This window comes from Pseudophryne corroboree, chromosome 6 (genome assembly GCF_028390025.1).
Source record: "Pseudophryne corroboree isolate aPseCor3 chromosome 6, aPseCor3.hap2, whole genome shotgun sequence".
NCBI classification, from domain to species: domain Eukaryota; kingdom Metazoa; phylum Chordata; class Amphibia; order Anura; family Myobatrachidae; genus Pseudophryne; species Pseudophryne corroboree.
This window is the reverse complement of record NC_086449.1, coordinates 60830812-60849294: the sequence shown is the minus strand read 5'-3', so window position 1 is coordinate 60849294 and position 18483 is coordinate 60830812. Positions and strand designations below refer to the sequence as shown.

Genomic DNA, 18483 nt, shown 5'->3' with positions numbered 1-18483 from the left:
GACTTGTGGAAGCGGAACCCTCCGCAAATGCTCCGAAAACAGAATATATAAAGGTAAAGCGGCTGAGCCGCAACACACGGCAGAGCCGCAACTCACGAAACACCACTGGATATTAAACGGTGATCAGTCAGTACTCCAGGGAACAAAACGACTTCCTGGGATGAGATGACAACTCCCGAATACAGGACTTCTGAGGACAGGAATGACCGGATACAGCAGGACTGGAAACAGACTCTCAGCAAACAAAGGCAGCATGCAGGAAGCTATTACCGGCGTCTGTGAGAAGCCCTGGGAAGGAACATAACAGGGAGTCCTCCAATCAGCTGCTAGAGCCTGATTGGGAATAAATGCCGTGCAGCTGCCTTGCTGCACGGCTGGAGGACAGGTGTATGTGCTTTGTTCATTAAGCCCAGCAACGGGGAACGCGGTCCGCCAGTGGCGTCCCCGTTGCTAGGGTCCGTGCGGCTCAGCGCGCCCGGCATCTAGCGTTGCTAGGGAGCCGGCGGCTGAATGCGCATGGCGTCCCTAGTTGCTAGGCGCCGGGCTGCGCGGACATGCGGACCCCGGCGCCTAACAGTACCCCCCCTTGAGGAGGGGTCAAGGAACCCCTAAAGCCAGGTTTCTGAGGAAATGCCAGAAAAAATGCCCTCTTGAGCCTAGGGGCATGAAGATCCTTATCCAGGACCCAAGACCTTTCCTCCGGACCATAGCCTTTCCAGTGAACTAAAAAATAAAGCCGACCCCGGGACAATTTGGAATCAAGAACCTTTTCTACCAAGAACTCCTGTTGTCCCTGTACATCCATTGGAGATCTACCCTGAGAGATCCTCCAAGGAAATCTACTGGAAGAAACGTATTGTTTCAACAGGGAACAATGAAACGTATTTCCAATCCTGAGAGATCTTGGTAAACGTAGCCGAAAGGCAACTGGGTTGACTCTTTTAATAATAAGAAATGGTCCAATAAATTTGGGTCCCAGTCTAGCCGAGGATTGTCGAAGCCTGATGTTGCGAGTCGACAACCACACCCTATCTCCCACTTTAAAAGTGCAAGGACGTCGGAGCCTGTCAGAAAATTTCTTCTCTCGAAAGGCCGCTTTTCTGAGAGCAAGGTGCACTTTTTTCCAAATTGCTCTGAGATGGGAGGTCAATGCCAGCGAGCAGACTGGAAAATGATGAAAGAAAGAATTAGCTCTGGGGTGAAAACCAAAAACTGAAAAGAATGGAGACTCTTTAGTGGAGGAATGACAGGAATTATTGTAAGCAAATTCAGCCAAAGGAAGAAACTCGGACCAATCATTCTGGAGTTTGGCTGAATACAAGCGCAGATATTGTTTTAATGACTGGTTGACTCGTTCGGTTTGCCCGTTGGATTGTGGGTGATAACCGGATGTTAATGACAGTTTCATCTTTAATGAAGCACAAAAACATCTCCAGAATTGTGCGATGAATTGTGGACCCTGATCAGAAACAATATCAGTGGGTAACCCATGAAGCCTAAACACATGGCGGAGGAACAAAACTGCCAACCCTTGAGCAGAAAGCAATTGGGGAAGAGCAATAAAATGAGCCATTTTACTAAAACGGTCCACTACCACCCATATGACTCGGAATACGGCTGAAAGGGGAAGGTCAACCACAAAATCCATAGAAATATGAGACCATGGCCTGAGAGGAACACTTAAGGGCATAAGTTGCCCGATAGGCAAGGAACGGGGAACCTTATGCTGTGCACAAACCTGACATGAAAAAACAAATTCCCTAACGTCTTTAGACATACTAGGCCACCATACTGAGCGAGAGACTAACTCCAATGTCTTAGTGATTCCCGGATGCCCTGAAACCTTGTTGTCATGGAATTCAGTTAAAACAGTAGCTCTCAAAAATTCAGGAACGTAAAGACGACCAGCAGGAGTAAATCTAGGAGCTTGGTGTTGAAGCTGGTTTAACTGGGTAAATAAATCCTGTGTGAGGCCTGCCCAGATGACCGAAGATGGAAGTATTGGGGTAATAACAGGATAGTTATTGTGAACCGGAAGAAAAGTACGTGACAGGGCATCAGCTTTAGTATTCTTGGAACCAGGCCTGAAAGTGATAATAAATTTGAAACAAGTAAAAAATAATGCCCAACGTGCCTGCCGAGCATTAAGCCGTTTAGCTGATTCAATGTATTGCAGGTTCTTATAGTATGCTTTGCTCCTTCCAGCCAATGCCTCCACTCCTCAAAAGCCCACTTTACCGCCAGTAACTCCCGATTACCAATGTCATAATTGGATTCAGCGGAGGAGAACTTCCTGGACATAAAGGCACAAGGATGTAACTCCAAAGACTCCGGATCCTTTTGAGAAAGGACAGCCCCCACTCCAACCTCTGAGGCATCAACCTCCACAACAAAGGGCAATTCCGGATTAGGATGTCTGAGGACTGGAGCTGAGACAAAGGCTTGTTTAAGGGCCCGGAAGGACAACTCAGCTTCATGCGACCAGTTGGAAGAATCCGCTCCTTTCTTAGTCAGAGCCACAATGGGAGCTACCAGGTCAGAAAAAGAATGAATGAACCTCCTATAATAATTCGCAAACCCTAAAAAGCGCTGAATTGCTTTTAAATTGGTGGGTTGCGCCCAATTAAGGATGGCCTGAAGCTTCTTGGGTTCCATAGAAAATCCCTGAGGGGAAATTATGTACCCTAAAAAAGATACTTCCATGACGTGAAATTCACACTTCTCCAGCTTGGCATATAAATGATTCTCACGTAACTTTTGAAGAACCAGACGCACCTGGGTGATATGTTGTTCCATCGATTCAGAAAAAAATCAAGATGTCGTCTAAATAAACGACCACGAATTTCCCTAGGAAGTCACGGAGCACATCATTTATGAGGTCTTGAAAAACTGCTGGAGCATTAGACAGACCGAACGGCATCACCAGGTATTCGTAGTGACCCGACTGAGTACTGAAAGCCGTCTTCCACTCATCTCCAGATTTAATTCGGATGAGGTTGTAAGCTCCTCTCAGGTCAATTTTAGAAAAAATCACAGCAGAACGTAACTGATCAAAGAGGACAGAAATAAACGGCAAAGGATAGGTGTTTTTGACTGAGATCTTATTCAGGGCTCTAAAATCTGTGCATGGTCTAAGCAAGCCATCCTTCTTCTCCACAAAGAAAAAAACAGCACTTAAAGGGGATTTTGATGGTCTAATAAAACCTTTCTGTAAGCTCTCCTGAACATAGTCATTCATAGCCGAAGTTTCAGGCACGGATAATGCATATAATCTTCCCTTTGGCAATGCGGCACCAGGAATTAGCTCAATAGCACAATCATAAGGCCGATGGGGAGGCAAAATGTCCGCATTGCCTTTGGAGAAAACATCGGCAAACTCCTGGTATTCCACAGGAATGAGTTCTGGAATGATAGCTGCTACTCTGACTGGAAACTAAATACATTCCTTAGCACAAAAAGTACCCCATTGTGAAATCTCCCCGGACCGCCAATCAATGGTGGGATTATGAAAGGCCAGCCAAGGGTGACCCAGAACAACTGGAACTGCTGGGCAATGTGTAAGATAGAACTCGATTTTTTCGGAATGTAAAGCTCCTACTGTAAGTAGCACGGGGGGTGTACGGTGAGAAATAACCCCATTGAACAGCGGACTCCCATCTAAGCCATGCATGGTGACACACCTACCCAATGGTAACTGAGGAATGCCTAAGGCCTTAGCCCAAGTTAAATCCATAAAGTTTCCTGCAGCTCCACTGTCGACAAAAGCCGACACCAAAGAACTGAGGCTGCCAAAGGAAACTTTAACTGGGACTAAAAGAGAGTTATTCGAGGAGATAAGCTGCAGACTTAGGTGAACCCTCTCACAATTCACCTGGTCAAAGCGTTTCCCGACTTGCTCGGACAGTTACGAGCAAAATGTCCCTTACCACCACAGTACAGACAAAGACCGGAATTTTGCCTTCTGGCTCTTTCCTCAGGAGACAGCCGGGAGAGACCCATCTGCATGGGCTCCTCTACGTCTTCTGGAATGGAAAAAACACACGGACTTGACCTTACAGGTGCTCCTCTTTCAGCCCTCCGCTCTCTGAGACGACGATCAATCTTAATAGAAAGATCCATGAGTTTATCGAGAGTCTCAGAAGCGGGGTACTGGAGGAGACTGTCTTTTCTAGACTCTGATAAGCCGAGGCGAAACTGACTGCGCAGGGCTGGGTCATTCCAGCCACAGTCGTTCGACCAACGGCGAAACTCAGTACAATAAACCTCTGCAGGAATTCTACCTTGTTTGAGAGCGCGCAGCTGACTTTCAGCGGACGCCTCTCTATCAGGGTCATCATACAAAAGCCCTAAAGACTTAAAAAAAGCGTCTACTGACAACAACGCAGGATCCTCTGCCCTTAAACCGAATGCCCAGGTCTGAGGATCCCCCTGGAGTAAAGAAATAATAATCCCAACCCGCTGAGATTCAGTACCAGAGGAAGTAGGTCTTAAACGGAAATAAAGTTTACAGGATTCTTTAAAATTAAAAAATTATTTTCTATCGCCAGAAAAACGGTCAGGCAAATGCATCTTTGGTTCAGGGACTACCTTTGGGGAGGCTCGCAAAAGATCTTCCTGCGACCTCACCCGAAGAGAAAGATCCTGAACCATCTGAGTGAGTTCTTGAATCTGATTGACTAAGAGCTGGCCAGAATTTGGCCCTACACCTGTCGGATTCATGAAGCCAAAAATTTTTAACAAAAACTGAATGAGAGGGAAAAAATTAAAGCCCTGTTTACTTTAAATTATTTTTTTTTTTTGGTATGGCCGGTAATAATGTTATGAATCCAGCACTCTGGTTTGAGGAGATCTTATTGCAAGGACCGGAGCACTGGAACGAAATGCTGGGGAAGGGAGCGGGAATGGAAAATAGCCCCTGCCGCCCTAACTCCGTTGTCTCACCCGTGCTGTCAGAAATCCCCTGCGAGACTATGGTTGCTTGAGCCCATGGCAGCCGCGTTTGAAGGGCGGATTATGTCTGCCCAACTCCGATGCCCCCCCGGTCTTAATGAGAGACAAAGGGAAATCCGAGACAGGGTGATAACAAGGGGCCCTCTGACTAAACAACCTGGCCAGGGGCTACAAGCTAACTCAAAACTAGAATATGTGCAGAAAAATCCGCCAGGGAAAAGGACAACCAAAATATCCACTTGTCCACTTCTCCTACCCGGCACCGCCGAGTTCCGGAGAGGACTTGTGGAAGCAGAACCCTCCGCAAATGCTCAGAAAACAGAATATATAAAGGTAAAGCGGCTGAGCCGCAACACACGGCAGAGCCACAACTCACGAAACACCACTGGATATTAAACGGTGATCAGTCAGGACTCCACCGTGAAGCAGGTGGGAAGGCTCATACACTGGCCAATATATGCCAAGAACCTCAAATATTATATTATGGTTATAATAATTTTAATGGTGTATGGTGCACCTGCACCCTTTGTTCCTATGTTGTATTACAGTACTTAGTCCCAGCAAGGTAGCACATCCCATTATAATAAGCTAGGGTGTGCAGTCCAGGCCCCGTTTCCATATAGTCTATATTATGTGTGTGTATACACACCTGAGGGATTGGGACAGCCCTCATCTCTGGATTAGCACCCCACCCACTGCCTCTCAGGCTTTTAAACAGGGTACCAGCACATTCTGACTGCACAAAAGACATAGGTATGATCCTTTTAATTATATACAAAGTCAGTTTGGGGGTGAGCTTTTGGGGCGTGGAGCGCCCTATATTGCTCTGGCTGGGCCACCTTGGGGCATCACCACCTTACATTTACTTTTAACACTTATATCACATTGTGTTTGTTTATATTTATGTAGCTTTTTTCACATATCTTTTACACTTATATCACTGCTCAGCTAAACTTCACATTCTGACACTTTACTGATGTCCTCTTCTTTTCTTTTATATTCAGCAGCCTCTTTCATTTGCTTAACACTGATCTTTCACTCCTATCCTTTTTCTGTGTGATGCCCTGGGGTTGTTTGGCTGGGGTGGTCTGGGGGTGCTCTGCGTCCCGGAGTTGAACCCCTATAGTGTTAGGGACCTGTCCGATGAGGTCACCGTGAAGCAGGTGGGCAGGCTCATATACTGGCCAATATATGCCAAGAACCTCAAATATTATATTATGGTTATAATAATTTTAATGGTGTATGGTGCACCTGCACCCTTTGTTCCTATGTTGTAGTATTACAGTACTTAGTCCCAGCAAGGTAGCACATCCCATTATAATAAGCTAGGGTGTGCAGTCCAGGCCCCGTTTCCATATACTCTTATATGTATACAATGTTTCGGTATTAGGCTAACATTGTTGCTGTCTATTTCTTGGATATTATCAAGAAACATTTAACAGTTGTAGCGTCTGTGCATTCATTTGGGTAATATTAGAAACATAGAATTTGTCGGCAGATAAAAACTACTTGGCCCATCTAGTCTGCCCCTTTTTTTTATTTACATTATTTTTATCTCTAACCTTATTTGATCCTTATTTCTTGGTAAAAATATCCTTATGTCTATCCTATGCATGTTTAAATTGCTCTACTGTCTTAGCCTCTACCACCTCTGATGGGAGGCTATTCCACTTATCCACTACCCTTTCTGTGAAATAATTTTTCCGCAAATTTCCCCTGAACCTCCTCCAGTATCAGTGCATGTCCTCGTGTCCTATTGCTTCTCTTCATTTGGAGAATGTTTCCCCCTTGGACTTTGTTAAAACGTGTCCAAACTCAATTGCAGTGTAAAAAAAAGCTGTCCAGCATCTGTGGGCTAATGGGGGTAATTCCAAGTTGATCGCAGCAGGAATTTGGTTAGCAGTTGGGCAAAACCATGTGCACTGCAGGGGAGGCAGATATAACATGTGCAGAGAGAGATAGATTTGGGTGGGGTGTGTTCAATCTGCAATCTAAATTGCAGTGTAAAATAAAGCAGCCAGTATTACCCTGCACAGAAACAATATAACCCACCCAAATCTAACTCTTTCTGCAAATGTTATATCTGCCCCGACCCCCTCCCCCCCCCCCCCCCCCCCCCCCCCGCAGTGCACATGGTTTTACCCAACTGCTAACAAATTTCCTGCTGCAATCAACTTGGAATTACCCCCTATATGCAGAAACAGCCAGTGTTTACCCTGCATGCAAAAATAATAGATGTATTTGCAGTTGCACCCCTTGTATTGCACAGTGGTTGCTGTGAGGATATGGATTCTCTGATCACTCAGGTAAGCAGTTTAGTAAAATTACAAGCCAGGATGGTATTTTGCTTGCTAAATCCCCACAGTAGTCTAGGATTACAGATGCCTGCAATCTCCTGCTGTTACATGCCAGCAGTATTCCTGTGTCTCCTAGCCTGGGATAACTGCGGTGAAATGAGCGATGCGCTAGATTGAGTGAGGCCAAGCTACCACTGGTGATAGCGCTATCGCTGTGGGGCATACACATGGAGAGATCCGTGCTTAACTTTTAAGCAATCTAGTGTGTACCCCCCTTTAACCTACTCATCCTAATCACATCTGATTGTAATCTAAAGACCAGTACTCACGGCAGATCAGAGGAGAGATGTGTGTTGAGCGAACCGCTCGGCACACATCTCTCCCCCCGCTCAGCACAGCGCAATGTGTGTTGCGTGTGCGGGGACGACGACAGGGGGCCGCTCATTTCACCCAGCGGCCTGCTATCGCTGTGAGGGGTACACACGGAGTGATCTTACTGAAAATCTAAGCAATCTGGTCAGATTGCTTAGATTATCGCTCCGTCAGTACCCCCCATTAGACCCCTAGCTGTACAATGAATTGTTATTAACTATGTTAAATAACACTCTGGCCTAGACTTATTCCTGTTAACAATCACACACATTGGGGGTCATTCTGACCTGAACGCTCACCGCTGGTGCCGCAGTGCTCCGGAGCAATGCTGAGAGCTGTCATTGCCTAGCGATCGCCTCTGCCTGATTTACAGGCAGAGGCGGTCGCTGGGCGGGAGGGGGTGGCACGGCGGATTTGGTCGCCGTTTTGTGGGCGCTGTCCAGCCACCGCAGGCGTGGCCGGACCGTGCGGGGGGGCGGGCCACAGCGCCTGCATGATGTCACACGCATCCGCTGCGAGATGGGCAGCGACAAGTAGCTCCCGGCCAGCACGCAAAAGCTGCGCTGGCCGGGATCTACTCCGGAAGTACGAAAGCATTGCGCTATATTACAGGATTACAGATGCCTGCGGTATCCTGCTGTTACACGCCAATAGTATTCCTGTGTCCCCTGGCCTGGGATACCAACTCACACAGCGTCCTTCACCAAGGATTCTCACCACTGACGGCACCGCAATGCCTAGTCAGTTCCTGTACTTCAGAAGTACATCCACTCACTGACCATCCGTACAGATCTCACATCCACCAGTAGAGCTCACTGCTCTTGTTATACCCTACCCTGTCTATTCATAACACAAGCAGTTCAGTCGGGACGCCACAGAGGAGTGGAAACGAGGTGTCTGGGTTCCTGTACACAATGGGGTGCACAGGATCAGATTGCCTGCAGCTCCATACACAAACTGGTAATACCTAGGGGGGTACACATGGAGAGATCCATGCTTAAATTCTAAGCAATCTGACTAGATTGCTTAGAAATTAAGCACAGATCTCTCCGCGTGTAGGGTGCCGACAAACGCGATGTGCGGTCCAGCATGTCGCTATCGCTGGCTCTAGATTTTGCATGCCAAATCTAGTGAGATCGCTCATTTCACCATTTCACCACTGGGTGAAAGGAGCGGTGTTCCATGTGCTGCAGCTGTACGTAGGTGTTGCTGTCCTGGCTGTCACTGTGTTGTACAGGGTGCAGGGGCACTGTCCTCCTGTATGCTGGAAAATATAGGGGTGCTGCTGGCCCTGTATGTTGTAAAAAGTCAGGGGTGCAGTTGTTAAAAATTCTGATGGTGATGTGGTTTGTTTGAATAAGGCACCAGTGGAGACAGTTGTTGGCCATGGAATGAAAAAGCCAATTGTCATGCCTGGGCAAAATACCAAAAAAGCCACCTCTTCGGTGTGGAATTATTTCTCCAAAAATCCGGACGACAGGTGCCAAGCTATCTGTTGCCTTTGTCAATCCATAATAAGTAGGGGTAAGGACGTTAACCACCTAGGAACATCCTCCCTTATGCGTCACCTGCAGCGCATTCATCATAAGTCATTGTCAAGTTCAGAAACTTCGGGTAATAACGTAAGCAGTCCACTGACACCTAAATGATGTGCTTTGTTTGTTTGAATATTATTTCTCTGTGAGGTTTGTGACGACACAGCCGGCACGTTGTTTCGCACAGTCACAAAATACATGCGGTTACTTTCCTAGCCCTGGTCCTACCCATGGACTCCACTAATTGCCGATATGTTATTAGTTATATGCTAGGCAATATTGTATTGTATTGTGTTGTGTTATTATATTGTACAGTTATATTTTATATGTTATATTTGGACTATGTAGTTTATTTGGTTACACTGTGTTCAATGTGTGTAGTTGTTAATAGGAATAGTTCTCTGTCAAATGATTTCACAGACAAATAGCAGCTGGAATCCCTTGTCTGCTATAAAGGGGATAAACCTGGTGGTGAATGGACACTATCTGATACTTGGAGGAGGGATAACCTAATTAGCATCTATTGTTCTCTAGTAGGCATGTATAGACATGATACAGGACAACAGCAGGTGTTACCCTGCAATTAACCTGGCCTTTTCCCCAGCCATATCCACCCCTTACTCTGCAACTCCAATAAGCAGAGAGCACCACGTCTTGGACAGCCCTGGAAGGCAGGTCTAAACCTGGAGGAATTGGTGGGACTTTTGAAAGAGAGGGAGATCTACACAGAAGGTTAGAGAGAGTGGATGTACCTCTGAAGTGCAGACACTGACTAGGCGTTGCGGTGCCATCAGTGGCGAGAATCCGTGGCAAAGGTCACTGTGTGAGCTGGTATCCCAGACCAGGGGACACAGAACTGCTGCTGGCATATAACATCAGGAGACTGTAATCCTATAATGCTGTGGCACTTAGTAAGTAAGATACCATCCTGGCTTGCAATTGTTAATGTTATTGTGTACTGTGTGTGTATATTTACAAGAGAGGGCATTTGCCACTTTACTAAACTGTTTACCTGAGTGATCTGAGAATCCCTATCCTCACAAGGTTGAGGATGTAAACACTGAAGAGGGGGGGATATGAGGATGAGGACGACATCTTGCCACTGTAGAGCCAGTTTGTGCAGGGAGAGGTCAACTGCTTCTTTTTTTGTGAGGGCCCAAACAAACCAATCATTTCAGCCACAGTCGTGTAGCAGACCCTGTCGCTGAAATGATTGGTCTGTTAAAGTGTGCATGTCCTGTTTATACAACATAAGGGTGGGTGGGAGGACCCAAGGACAATTCCATCTTGCGCCTCTTTTTCTTTTTTGCATTATGTGCTGTTTGGGGCCTAGTTTTTAAAACTGCCATCCTGTCTGCCACTGCAGTGCCACTCCTAGATGGGCCAGGTGTTTGTGTCGCCCACTTGTGTCGTTTAGCTTAGTCATCCAGAAAACTCTGTGCAACCTTTTTGCCTAAAAACAATATTGTGAGGTGTGAGGTGTTCAGAATAGACTGGAAATTGATGTTCTTGAGGTTAATAATACCGTAGGATCAAAATTACCCCCAAATTCTGTGATTTTAGCTGTTTTTATATTTTTTTTTCAAAAATCATCCAGATCCAAAACCAAAACTCGAAAGGGTGGTTTTGGCAAAACCAATCCAGATCCAAAACACGAGCGGGGATCCAGATCCAAAACTAAAACACAAAATCCCACCGCACATCTCTAGTTAAATAACACTCTGGCCTAGACTTATTCCTGTTAACAATTGCACACACTGGCCCTCATTCCGAGTTGTTCGCTCGGTAAATTTCATCGCATCGCAGCGATTTTCCGCTTAGTGCGCATGCGCAATGTTCGCACTGCGACTGCGCCAAGTAAATTTGCTAAGAAGTTAGGATTTTTACTCACGACTTTTTCTTCGCTCTGGCGATCGTAATGTTATTGACAGGAAATGGGTGTTACTGGGCGGAAACTGGCCGTTTTATGGGCGTGTGGGAAAAAACGCTACCGTTTCCGGAAAAAACGCAGGAGTGGCCGGAGAAACGGGGGAGTGTCTGGGCGAACGCTGGGTGTGTTTGTGACGTCTACACAGGAACAACAAGCACTGAACTGATCGCAGATGCCGAGTAAGTCTGAAGCTACTCAGAAACTGCTACGAGGTATGTAATCGCAATATTGCGAATCCGTCGTTCGCAATTTTAAGATGCTAAGATTCACTCCCAGTAGGCGGCGGCTTTGCGTGAGCAACTCTGCTAAAATCGGCTTGCGAGCGAACAACTCGGAATGACCCCCATTGAACACAGTATAACCACATAAGCTACATATTCCAAATAACAGATAAAATAATATTAATTAGATAAATATTAACAGATAAAATATGACTGTACAATGTAATAACACCACAATACAATACAATATTGCCTAGCATTTAACTAATAACATATCGGCAATTAGTGGAGTCCGTGGGTAGGACCAGGGTTAGGAAAGTAACTGCGTGTCTTTTACCACTGTGCGACACGACGTGCAGGGTGGGTCATCACAGTTGCTCCCAACTCATACCCATTTTCCACTAGCTCCTTAAAACACGGGTAAATGCGCGGGGGCGCGCATTTACCCGTGTTTTTCCCTAGTGGAAACGGGTCCCCCGGAAAATTCCCGGATCAAGTGATCCGGGAATCCTACCCTGGTAGCCAGCCGGGTTGAACACGTGTTCAACCCGGCTAGCTGTCTAGTGTGAACGGGAGCCGTATCGAGGTGACACGGCTCCCGTTCACAGTGCATAGGGAAGGCGGCGCTGGGAGATCATGTGATCTCCCAGTGCCGCCCCTGCAGCATCACTAGCACGTCACCAACCCAGCAATTGCCGGGTTGGTGAGCGCTGTCTGCAGGGGGCTGTAGGTCGGGTCACAGCTGTGTCAGGTGACACTTTTGCGACCCGTGCTACTCTAGTGGAAAAGGGGTATCAGTATCATCCAAATACTATAGTGCCTATCTAGTAGCTGGGTTCTCTGGAGTAAAATTCATTATACTGTATCAATATACTATATAACAGCTGCTCTTTACCTTTGGATCCCGGAGTGTAAATGGGTTTGTCAGTCTGTATGAAAATATATCCGCTTTGAAAGGACGTCAAGATGGCTTTCTCCAGGTTGCAGAGGGAGGACCTCACAGTGACATAGACAAACTGTTTCTTGTTTGGGGTTCTTGGCACTTTTTCTGAGGGAATCTACAGTACATGGAAAACACCATAAATAAAAACACAATGAAAGATATATAGCATAATCCACTGGCTTGAAAAATAATAATATTATAACTTTAATCACACGACAATTCAAGAACTTGCTGTGTGCAAGGGGACCACAAATATAATTAGATTTCAAAGTAAGCACTCCATTACTGTTTATAATACAAATTAAACATTTTAGTGTAGCACCCTTGCTCAAATGATCCCAGGAGCTACAGTATACATACAGGCACCAACACAAGATGGTGATTTGCTGCATGGACTATGGCAAGATGGCTGCTACAGGACTGCTAGAGGGCTATTAGCTTCATCTTTGAGAGACTTGCGTATGAGCAAAGTGAATGGGGGCGGAGACAATGGAGAGTCGGTCCTGGAGGGTAACGGAACAGCAGAGTCTTTAAAAAGAACTTATTTGGTGCCAAACTTTCAGCAAGAGAGGAAGAGGAACCAGGAGGCTGACTGGGAATCTGATGTCGGAACATGACTGCTGAGGGGCTGAGACAGGGCTGTTGATCCCTCCTGTGGCATGAAAGCGGGTTGCAGTGAAAGGTATGAGGTACACACACTGTGTGGATAGCCAGGGTCATAACTAGGGGTGGGCTCTTTGGGGGTCATTCCGAGTTGATCACTCGCTAGCTGTTTTTAGCAGTCGCGCCCACAGGGGAGTGTATTTTCGCTTTGCAAGTGTGCGAACCCTTGTGCAGCCGAGCACTAGAAAAACAGTTTGTGCAGTCTCTGAGTAGGTCTGAACTTACTCAGCCGCTGCGATCACTTCAGCTTGTTCGTGTCCAGAATAGACTTCAGACACCCGCCCTGCAAATGCTTGGACACGCCTGCGTTTTTCCAATCACTCCCAGAAAACGGTCAGTTGCCACCCACAAACGCCTTCTTCCTGTCAATCTCTATGCGATCGGCTGTGCGAATGGATTCTTCGTTAAATCCATCGCTCAGCAACGATCCGCTTTGTACCCGTACGACGCACCTGCGCATTGCGGTGCATACGCATGCGCAGTAGTGACACGATCGTTGCGCTGCGAAATACGGCAGCGTCCGATCAGGTCGGAATGATCCCCTTTGTGTGTAAGTGTCTGGGGGCATATATACTAAGCTTTGGAGAGTGATATAGTGGAGAGAAACTGCCGACCAACCAGATCCTGTTATTTTTCCAAACACAGACTGTAACATGGCAGTTAGGAGCTGATTGGCTTTATCTCTCTCCACTTTATCACTCGCCCCCAATATTTGTTGCTAATATTTGTTACGTCTTTGATAGCTGAGGTATTGCCAACCTTTCCATATACTGATGACAAATAAATATACCGTGGTGGTTTTGGCAGCAAACTTTGTGTGTTTTGTACTTGCTGATTATTATAGGTCAGAGTTGTTGCGGCAGAGGTTTTCTGGCTTGATGTGCGATGTACGAAAGAGCCAGTCATTGGCCTGCCAGATGGAGGCACTGCCATAAATCCAGAGAAAAAATGTGAGAGGAGTGATTGCTGCTTAGACATCTTTTCTACATGACAATACCCTATAGGCGTGCATGGTGGTGGCCTCAGAGGTGGGTCTACAGCGCAGTCCATAATTCAAATAGTGGAGCCACACCTTCTGTCAGTTAGTCCCGGCCTTTGATGTTTGGCAGCATTTGGAGGGGCAGTTGGTGGCTCCCCTAATTGAATTTTGGACTACGTTGCCACTGGGCGTGTACTAAAGGGGTGTTACATTGCAATTTTTTGTTAACTTTTTAATAAATAATTGTGTTTATTGATTATTTATTTTCTCTTGTTCAAGTCTAAGGAAAACTGTAACACATCAGTTACGTGAGAGCATTCAAACTGCACCATGCTGATTTTGCGAGGTGGTGGATCTAGGAGGGGTATGGGTCATTAGGCTGACCACACTTAGGTCGACAGTCATTAGGTTGACCACTATTGGTCAACATGGTCACTAGGTCGACATGTACTAGGTCGACGTGGGAAAAGGTCAACATGAGCTTTTTTACTCTTTCTGGTGCTGTTTTCTTCGTAAAGTGACAGGGAACCCCATTTAGTGCACCATGTCCCCTCACCATGCTTCGGGTAAGGTGCTTCACTTCTCTGCCGCTCTGCTCTGCACAAGTTACCATTCACAATTATAGTCCACGTGGATCGTAAAGTATGAAAAAATTCAAAAAAGAAAAAAAAATTAAAAACTCAGTTCGACCTTTTTCCATGTTGACCTAGTACATATCGACCTATTGACCATGTTGACCTAATGCATGTCGACCAATAGTGGTCAACCTAATGACTAGGAGAGCATGGATCAGACATGGGCAGATGTAGGGGTAATGGGTATATTTATAAAGGCAATACCTGGATATATTTTCCACATAAAGCTGATGTGCCCGGTTTCACCCGGGCAAAGGTTTGCTGGGTGGAACATTTTACCCCTTTTTTTTCCCCCATTAGTAGTCAAATTTTAAAAACTAACTGCTTAGTGGGTGGCTGCAAATAACTCACAGTTTCCAGAAAACCAAGATTTGGAGACTTTGCCCCCTCACCCGACAACACAGCCTGTGATACCTTCCCCTTTTTGAGTGAGCTTGCCAGCTTGCTCTGCCGTGGTACCCGACAGGTTGTTTAACGGAGTGCGCGGACAGATAACTGCGGGCTTACCATTGGCTGGTGCGGTGCCTGCAGAGCGGGAGCCTTCTTGTCTGGGACGCCTGCATCTAGTGAAAGAACACCCTAGCCTTCCCGATCTTACATCAAAGGACATCCGCGTCCATCCTGCGCTGTGCTGCCAGATCTGTGCCCCTGGGATGCCTGCCCTGGTTGACGAAGTCGGGCTTGACTGCTGGCAGTGGAAGTCTGGTGACTTGGTCTGGCGTCTCCGGCTGTACGCCAGCATTACCTGTGTCCCGTGACCGATTCACACTGTGCACTCAAACAGAGGAATCACGCTGGTCAGTGTGTCGCGGTGGAGCGCTGCAGCGGTGCCGCTGAAAGTATCCTGCATCTCATCTAACTGTTGGCAGAGTGAGGTGCTAAGCTGAGGGCTGGAGCCTGCCTTCTATCCTGGGCCCGATGAGTGCCCACTACACCTGCCTGTAACAGCTTCCCACATCTTGGATATACGCCTGTACTGGTCCCTCACCAGACAGTTTTATCTTCGAGTCCACCTGCTGCTTCTGTGGTGAGTTCGCTCTAACTTGGGGCGAAGGGAACTACATTTGGGTCCTAGGTGGTGAGAGCACATCAGGAGTGTCACTATTCATCTCCACAACCCCCAACAGTATGGATATTTACACTGTCACCCCCATCCGACCCCCACCCCTAGGGGTGCTAGGAGTGTCTTCAGATTGTAAGTCATATGTGTAGCAAGTTTGGTGTAAATTGCTCCAGGCATTCCAGAGTTATGCTGGAACATACATACACACATATACACATACATACAAACGTCCATTTTTATATATATATATATATATATATATATTATTATTATTATTATTATTATTATTATCAAACCAGTGGCATCACCGGGGGTTGGTGATACCCGGTGCAGTCAAGTGCCCCCTGCATCCAGAAAGTGGTGTGGCTTCATGCTTAGAGGATGTGGCCTCATGGTATCCCGCATTTGTGTTACTATAGGGGCATGTCCTTACTGGAAGTCCCCCAGATTACATCACTCTGGGGTCGTGCCCAGCATCCTTGGAGATGGTAGGCTGCCCCCAGAGACTAGTATCTGCACTTCTCAGTGACAGGAGCTGAATGATGCAGGATAACGGGGGAGATGTACTAAGCCTTGAAAAGTGATACATTTTTGCGGTGATAAAGTACCAGCCAATCAGCTCCTAACTGCCATGTCACAGGCTGGGTTTGAAAAATGGCAGTTAGGAGCTGGTTGGGTGGTACTTTATCACCGTGAAATGTATCACTTTTCAAGGCTTAGTACATCAAGTCACACTGCAGCACCTAGCTCCTGACACTGTGGGGGAGCCGGTATTTTAATGTGACCCTATCGCACCCTCTTTGTGATGCCTCTGATTCAAACTGTAATATTTAAGAGGCTGGGAGATTGTGGTTCAAACATACCTATATGTTACCTATATAAATTGTAAATTTCAGTGTAAAAACTGCCCAATATTTATTCACTGTATGCAAAAGCAGCAAGTATTTACACTGCATGCAAAAACAAAAAATGCATTTGCACTCCTTGCACTGAAACATGCTTTGCTGCATGCAGGTCCAGCGACAGGGGAATACTAGGGGTACACCTGTACTGGGCCATTAAGGTTCCTAGGGGCCGGAAGGTTACTAATGACTCAGGTTGACAACAACCAGGGTTTAAAGTGGGCCAAAACTGGGTGGAACTTTCAAAGTCAAATTGCATATTTCGATATTTAGAATATGCTATGGCATTTATTAATGGATGCATCTACGATGCATGCGTCGATATGGTAGGGCGCAAATGACCATAACAGCAAGTTACTGTGCGCATGACAAAAAATAGCAAATAATTCTACACACACACACACACACACACACACACACACACACACACACACACACACACACACGTATTACAGACAGAAATACAAATTCCTATAGTGTCCTAAAACATACAGTATCAGATTGCTCCATGGAAGATAGACCTTGGACTGAAGGAATATGTAAATACCGTTGTTTGCCCCAATTGTTTGAGAGTTGTATATTGAGTCAATAGATACTGGACTGTCATTGTTACACTAGAGGTCAGACCAAACAAGAACACAATATAACATACACAAACACAAGCCAGAACCTTGTTGGTCTAAAACCTTTAATGATTTAACAAAAAAAAGAATAATAATACATGCACACAACATGCAAACTCCAAAGAGAGTGGCCTCTGTTCGGGCGCGTTACCACTGTGCGTATGCATACACACACATTATGTATACAGGTTCACGAGCCTTGTGTATCAACGCGTGGTAAGAGTATATACGGTAGCATACGCATTCGTACAGAAAAGCCACAAAGACATATTAAATTTCTTATCCATATAGTGCATAATTTACACAGTCTCCATACACTTTGTCAGCAACTTACATACACTTAAAAGGTAAAACAATGGAGCTATTCAGCTTTACATGGTGTGAGGGGATGGAGCAGTACTAGAGTACTAGGACGTAGTGTTTGGTACTCAGATGTGCAGTATTTTGTGACCTACATTCCTGTTGCTATTTGCAGTTGATCGCATGTTTCTGCGTGTAGATATATGCAGAAATATAATATTCGCAAACTGTTATGATACTGTACTCAGGATATTCGGCGGGAACCCAGTGGCGAACACCTGCAAGTATCGCCCATTCATTCAAACCAACCTATGACCCCTCATGTACTGTAAATGACCTGCCCCTTGACCTATGAAAGAAGAGCTTACAGTTCTCATTGTACTGTATTTGGACACATTAAAAGAGAGGACTCCTGACCAGGCTCAGTCTCTATTCTCTGAAGGCCATCTTGCTAATACTGACTGAGTCCTGGGTCCAGAAGCGCTCGCGAACAAACATATGTATTATTGGTTGTAGCTCTTCACTATATATTGTTGTACCTTTTTATCTGTATATTCTTAAGTAAATGCTGTTGATGCGTTGGACCACAACATTACATTTAACTACTGGTGTCGCATTCCATTCTTGTTTGGGGTAAAGTGTACTCAGCCACTCGTGTCGCTATATTGTGCGCATAACGTGTCGGCGTGTATACGCAACGTATATACACATTTTACTGGTTATATTTATGTTTAGCGGCTGCAGCGGCTCCAACCAAAGTGAAATGATGTATTGCTTTTCCTTGTAATTTAAACGAACTTAACAAACTGTATACCATCAGTTGTATTTGGAGGGAGAACGAGTTGCTGACCAGTGCCTGCCTACCAAGTAACTCCTCCCCTGAAAGGAGTCACATAGCTCCTGATTTGCTGTGGTTCCGCCGCGGCACCAAATTTGAAATGCCTCTTCCACGGAACACTATTGTGAGCACGTGCATTACAGGGATGGGCTGAGCCTTCTACTCACAGGGAGACACTGCTGGGAGCCTTACTATGTATTCCGGGCAGCACTCTCCAATCAATGCTGGCCGC

General features: G+C 46.1%; 1 protein-coding gene across 1 annotated transcript in view; it reads right to left on the bottom strand.

The window, feature by feature from the left end:
• The window catches only part of LOC134934246 (venom factor-like), a 144081-nt gene that overhangs the window by 81466 nt on the left and 44132 nt on the right, over window positions 1–18483 (bottom strand). Inside the window, exon 4 of the mRNA XM_063929725.1 lies at window positions 12201–12363. Coding sequence (XP_063785795.1) covers window positions 12201–12363 — 163 coding nt within the window. The remainder of the gene's footprint in view (window positions 1–12200; window positions 12364–18483) is intronic.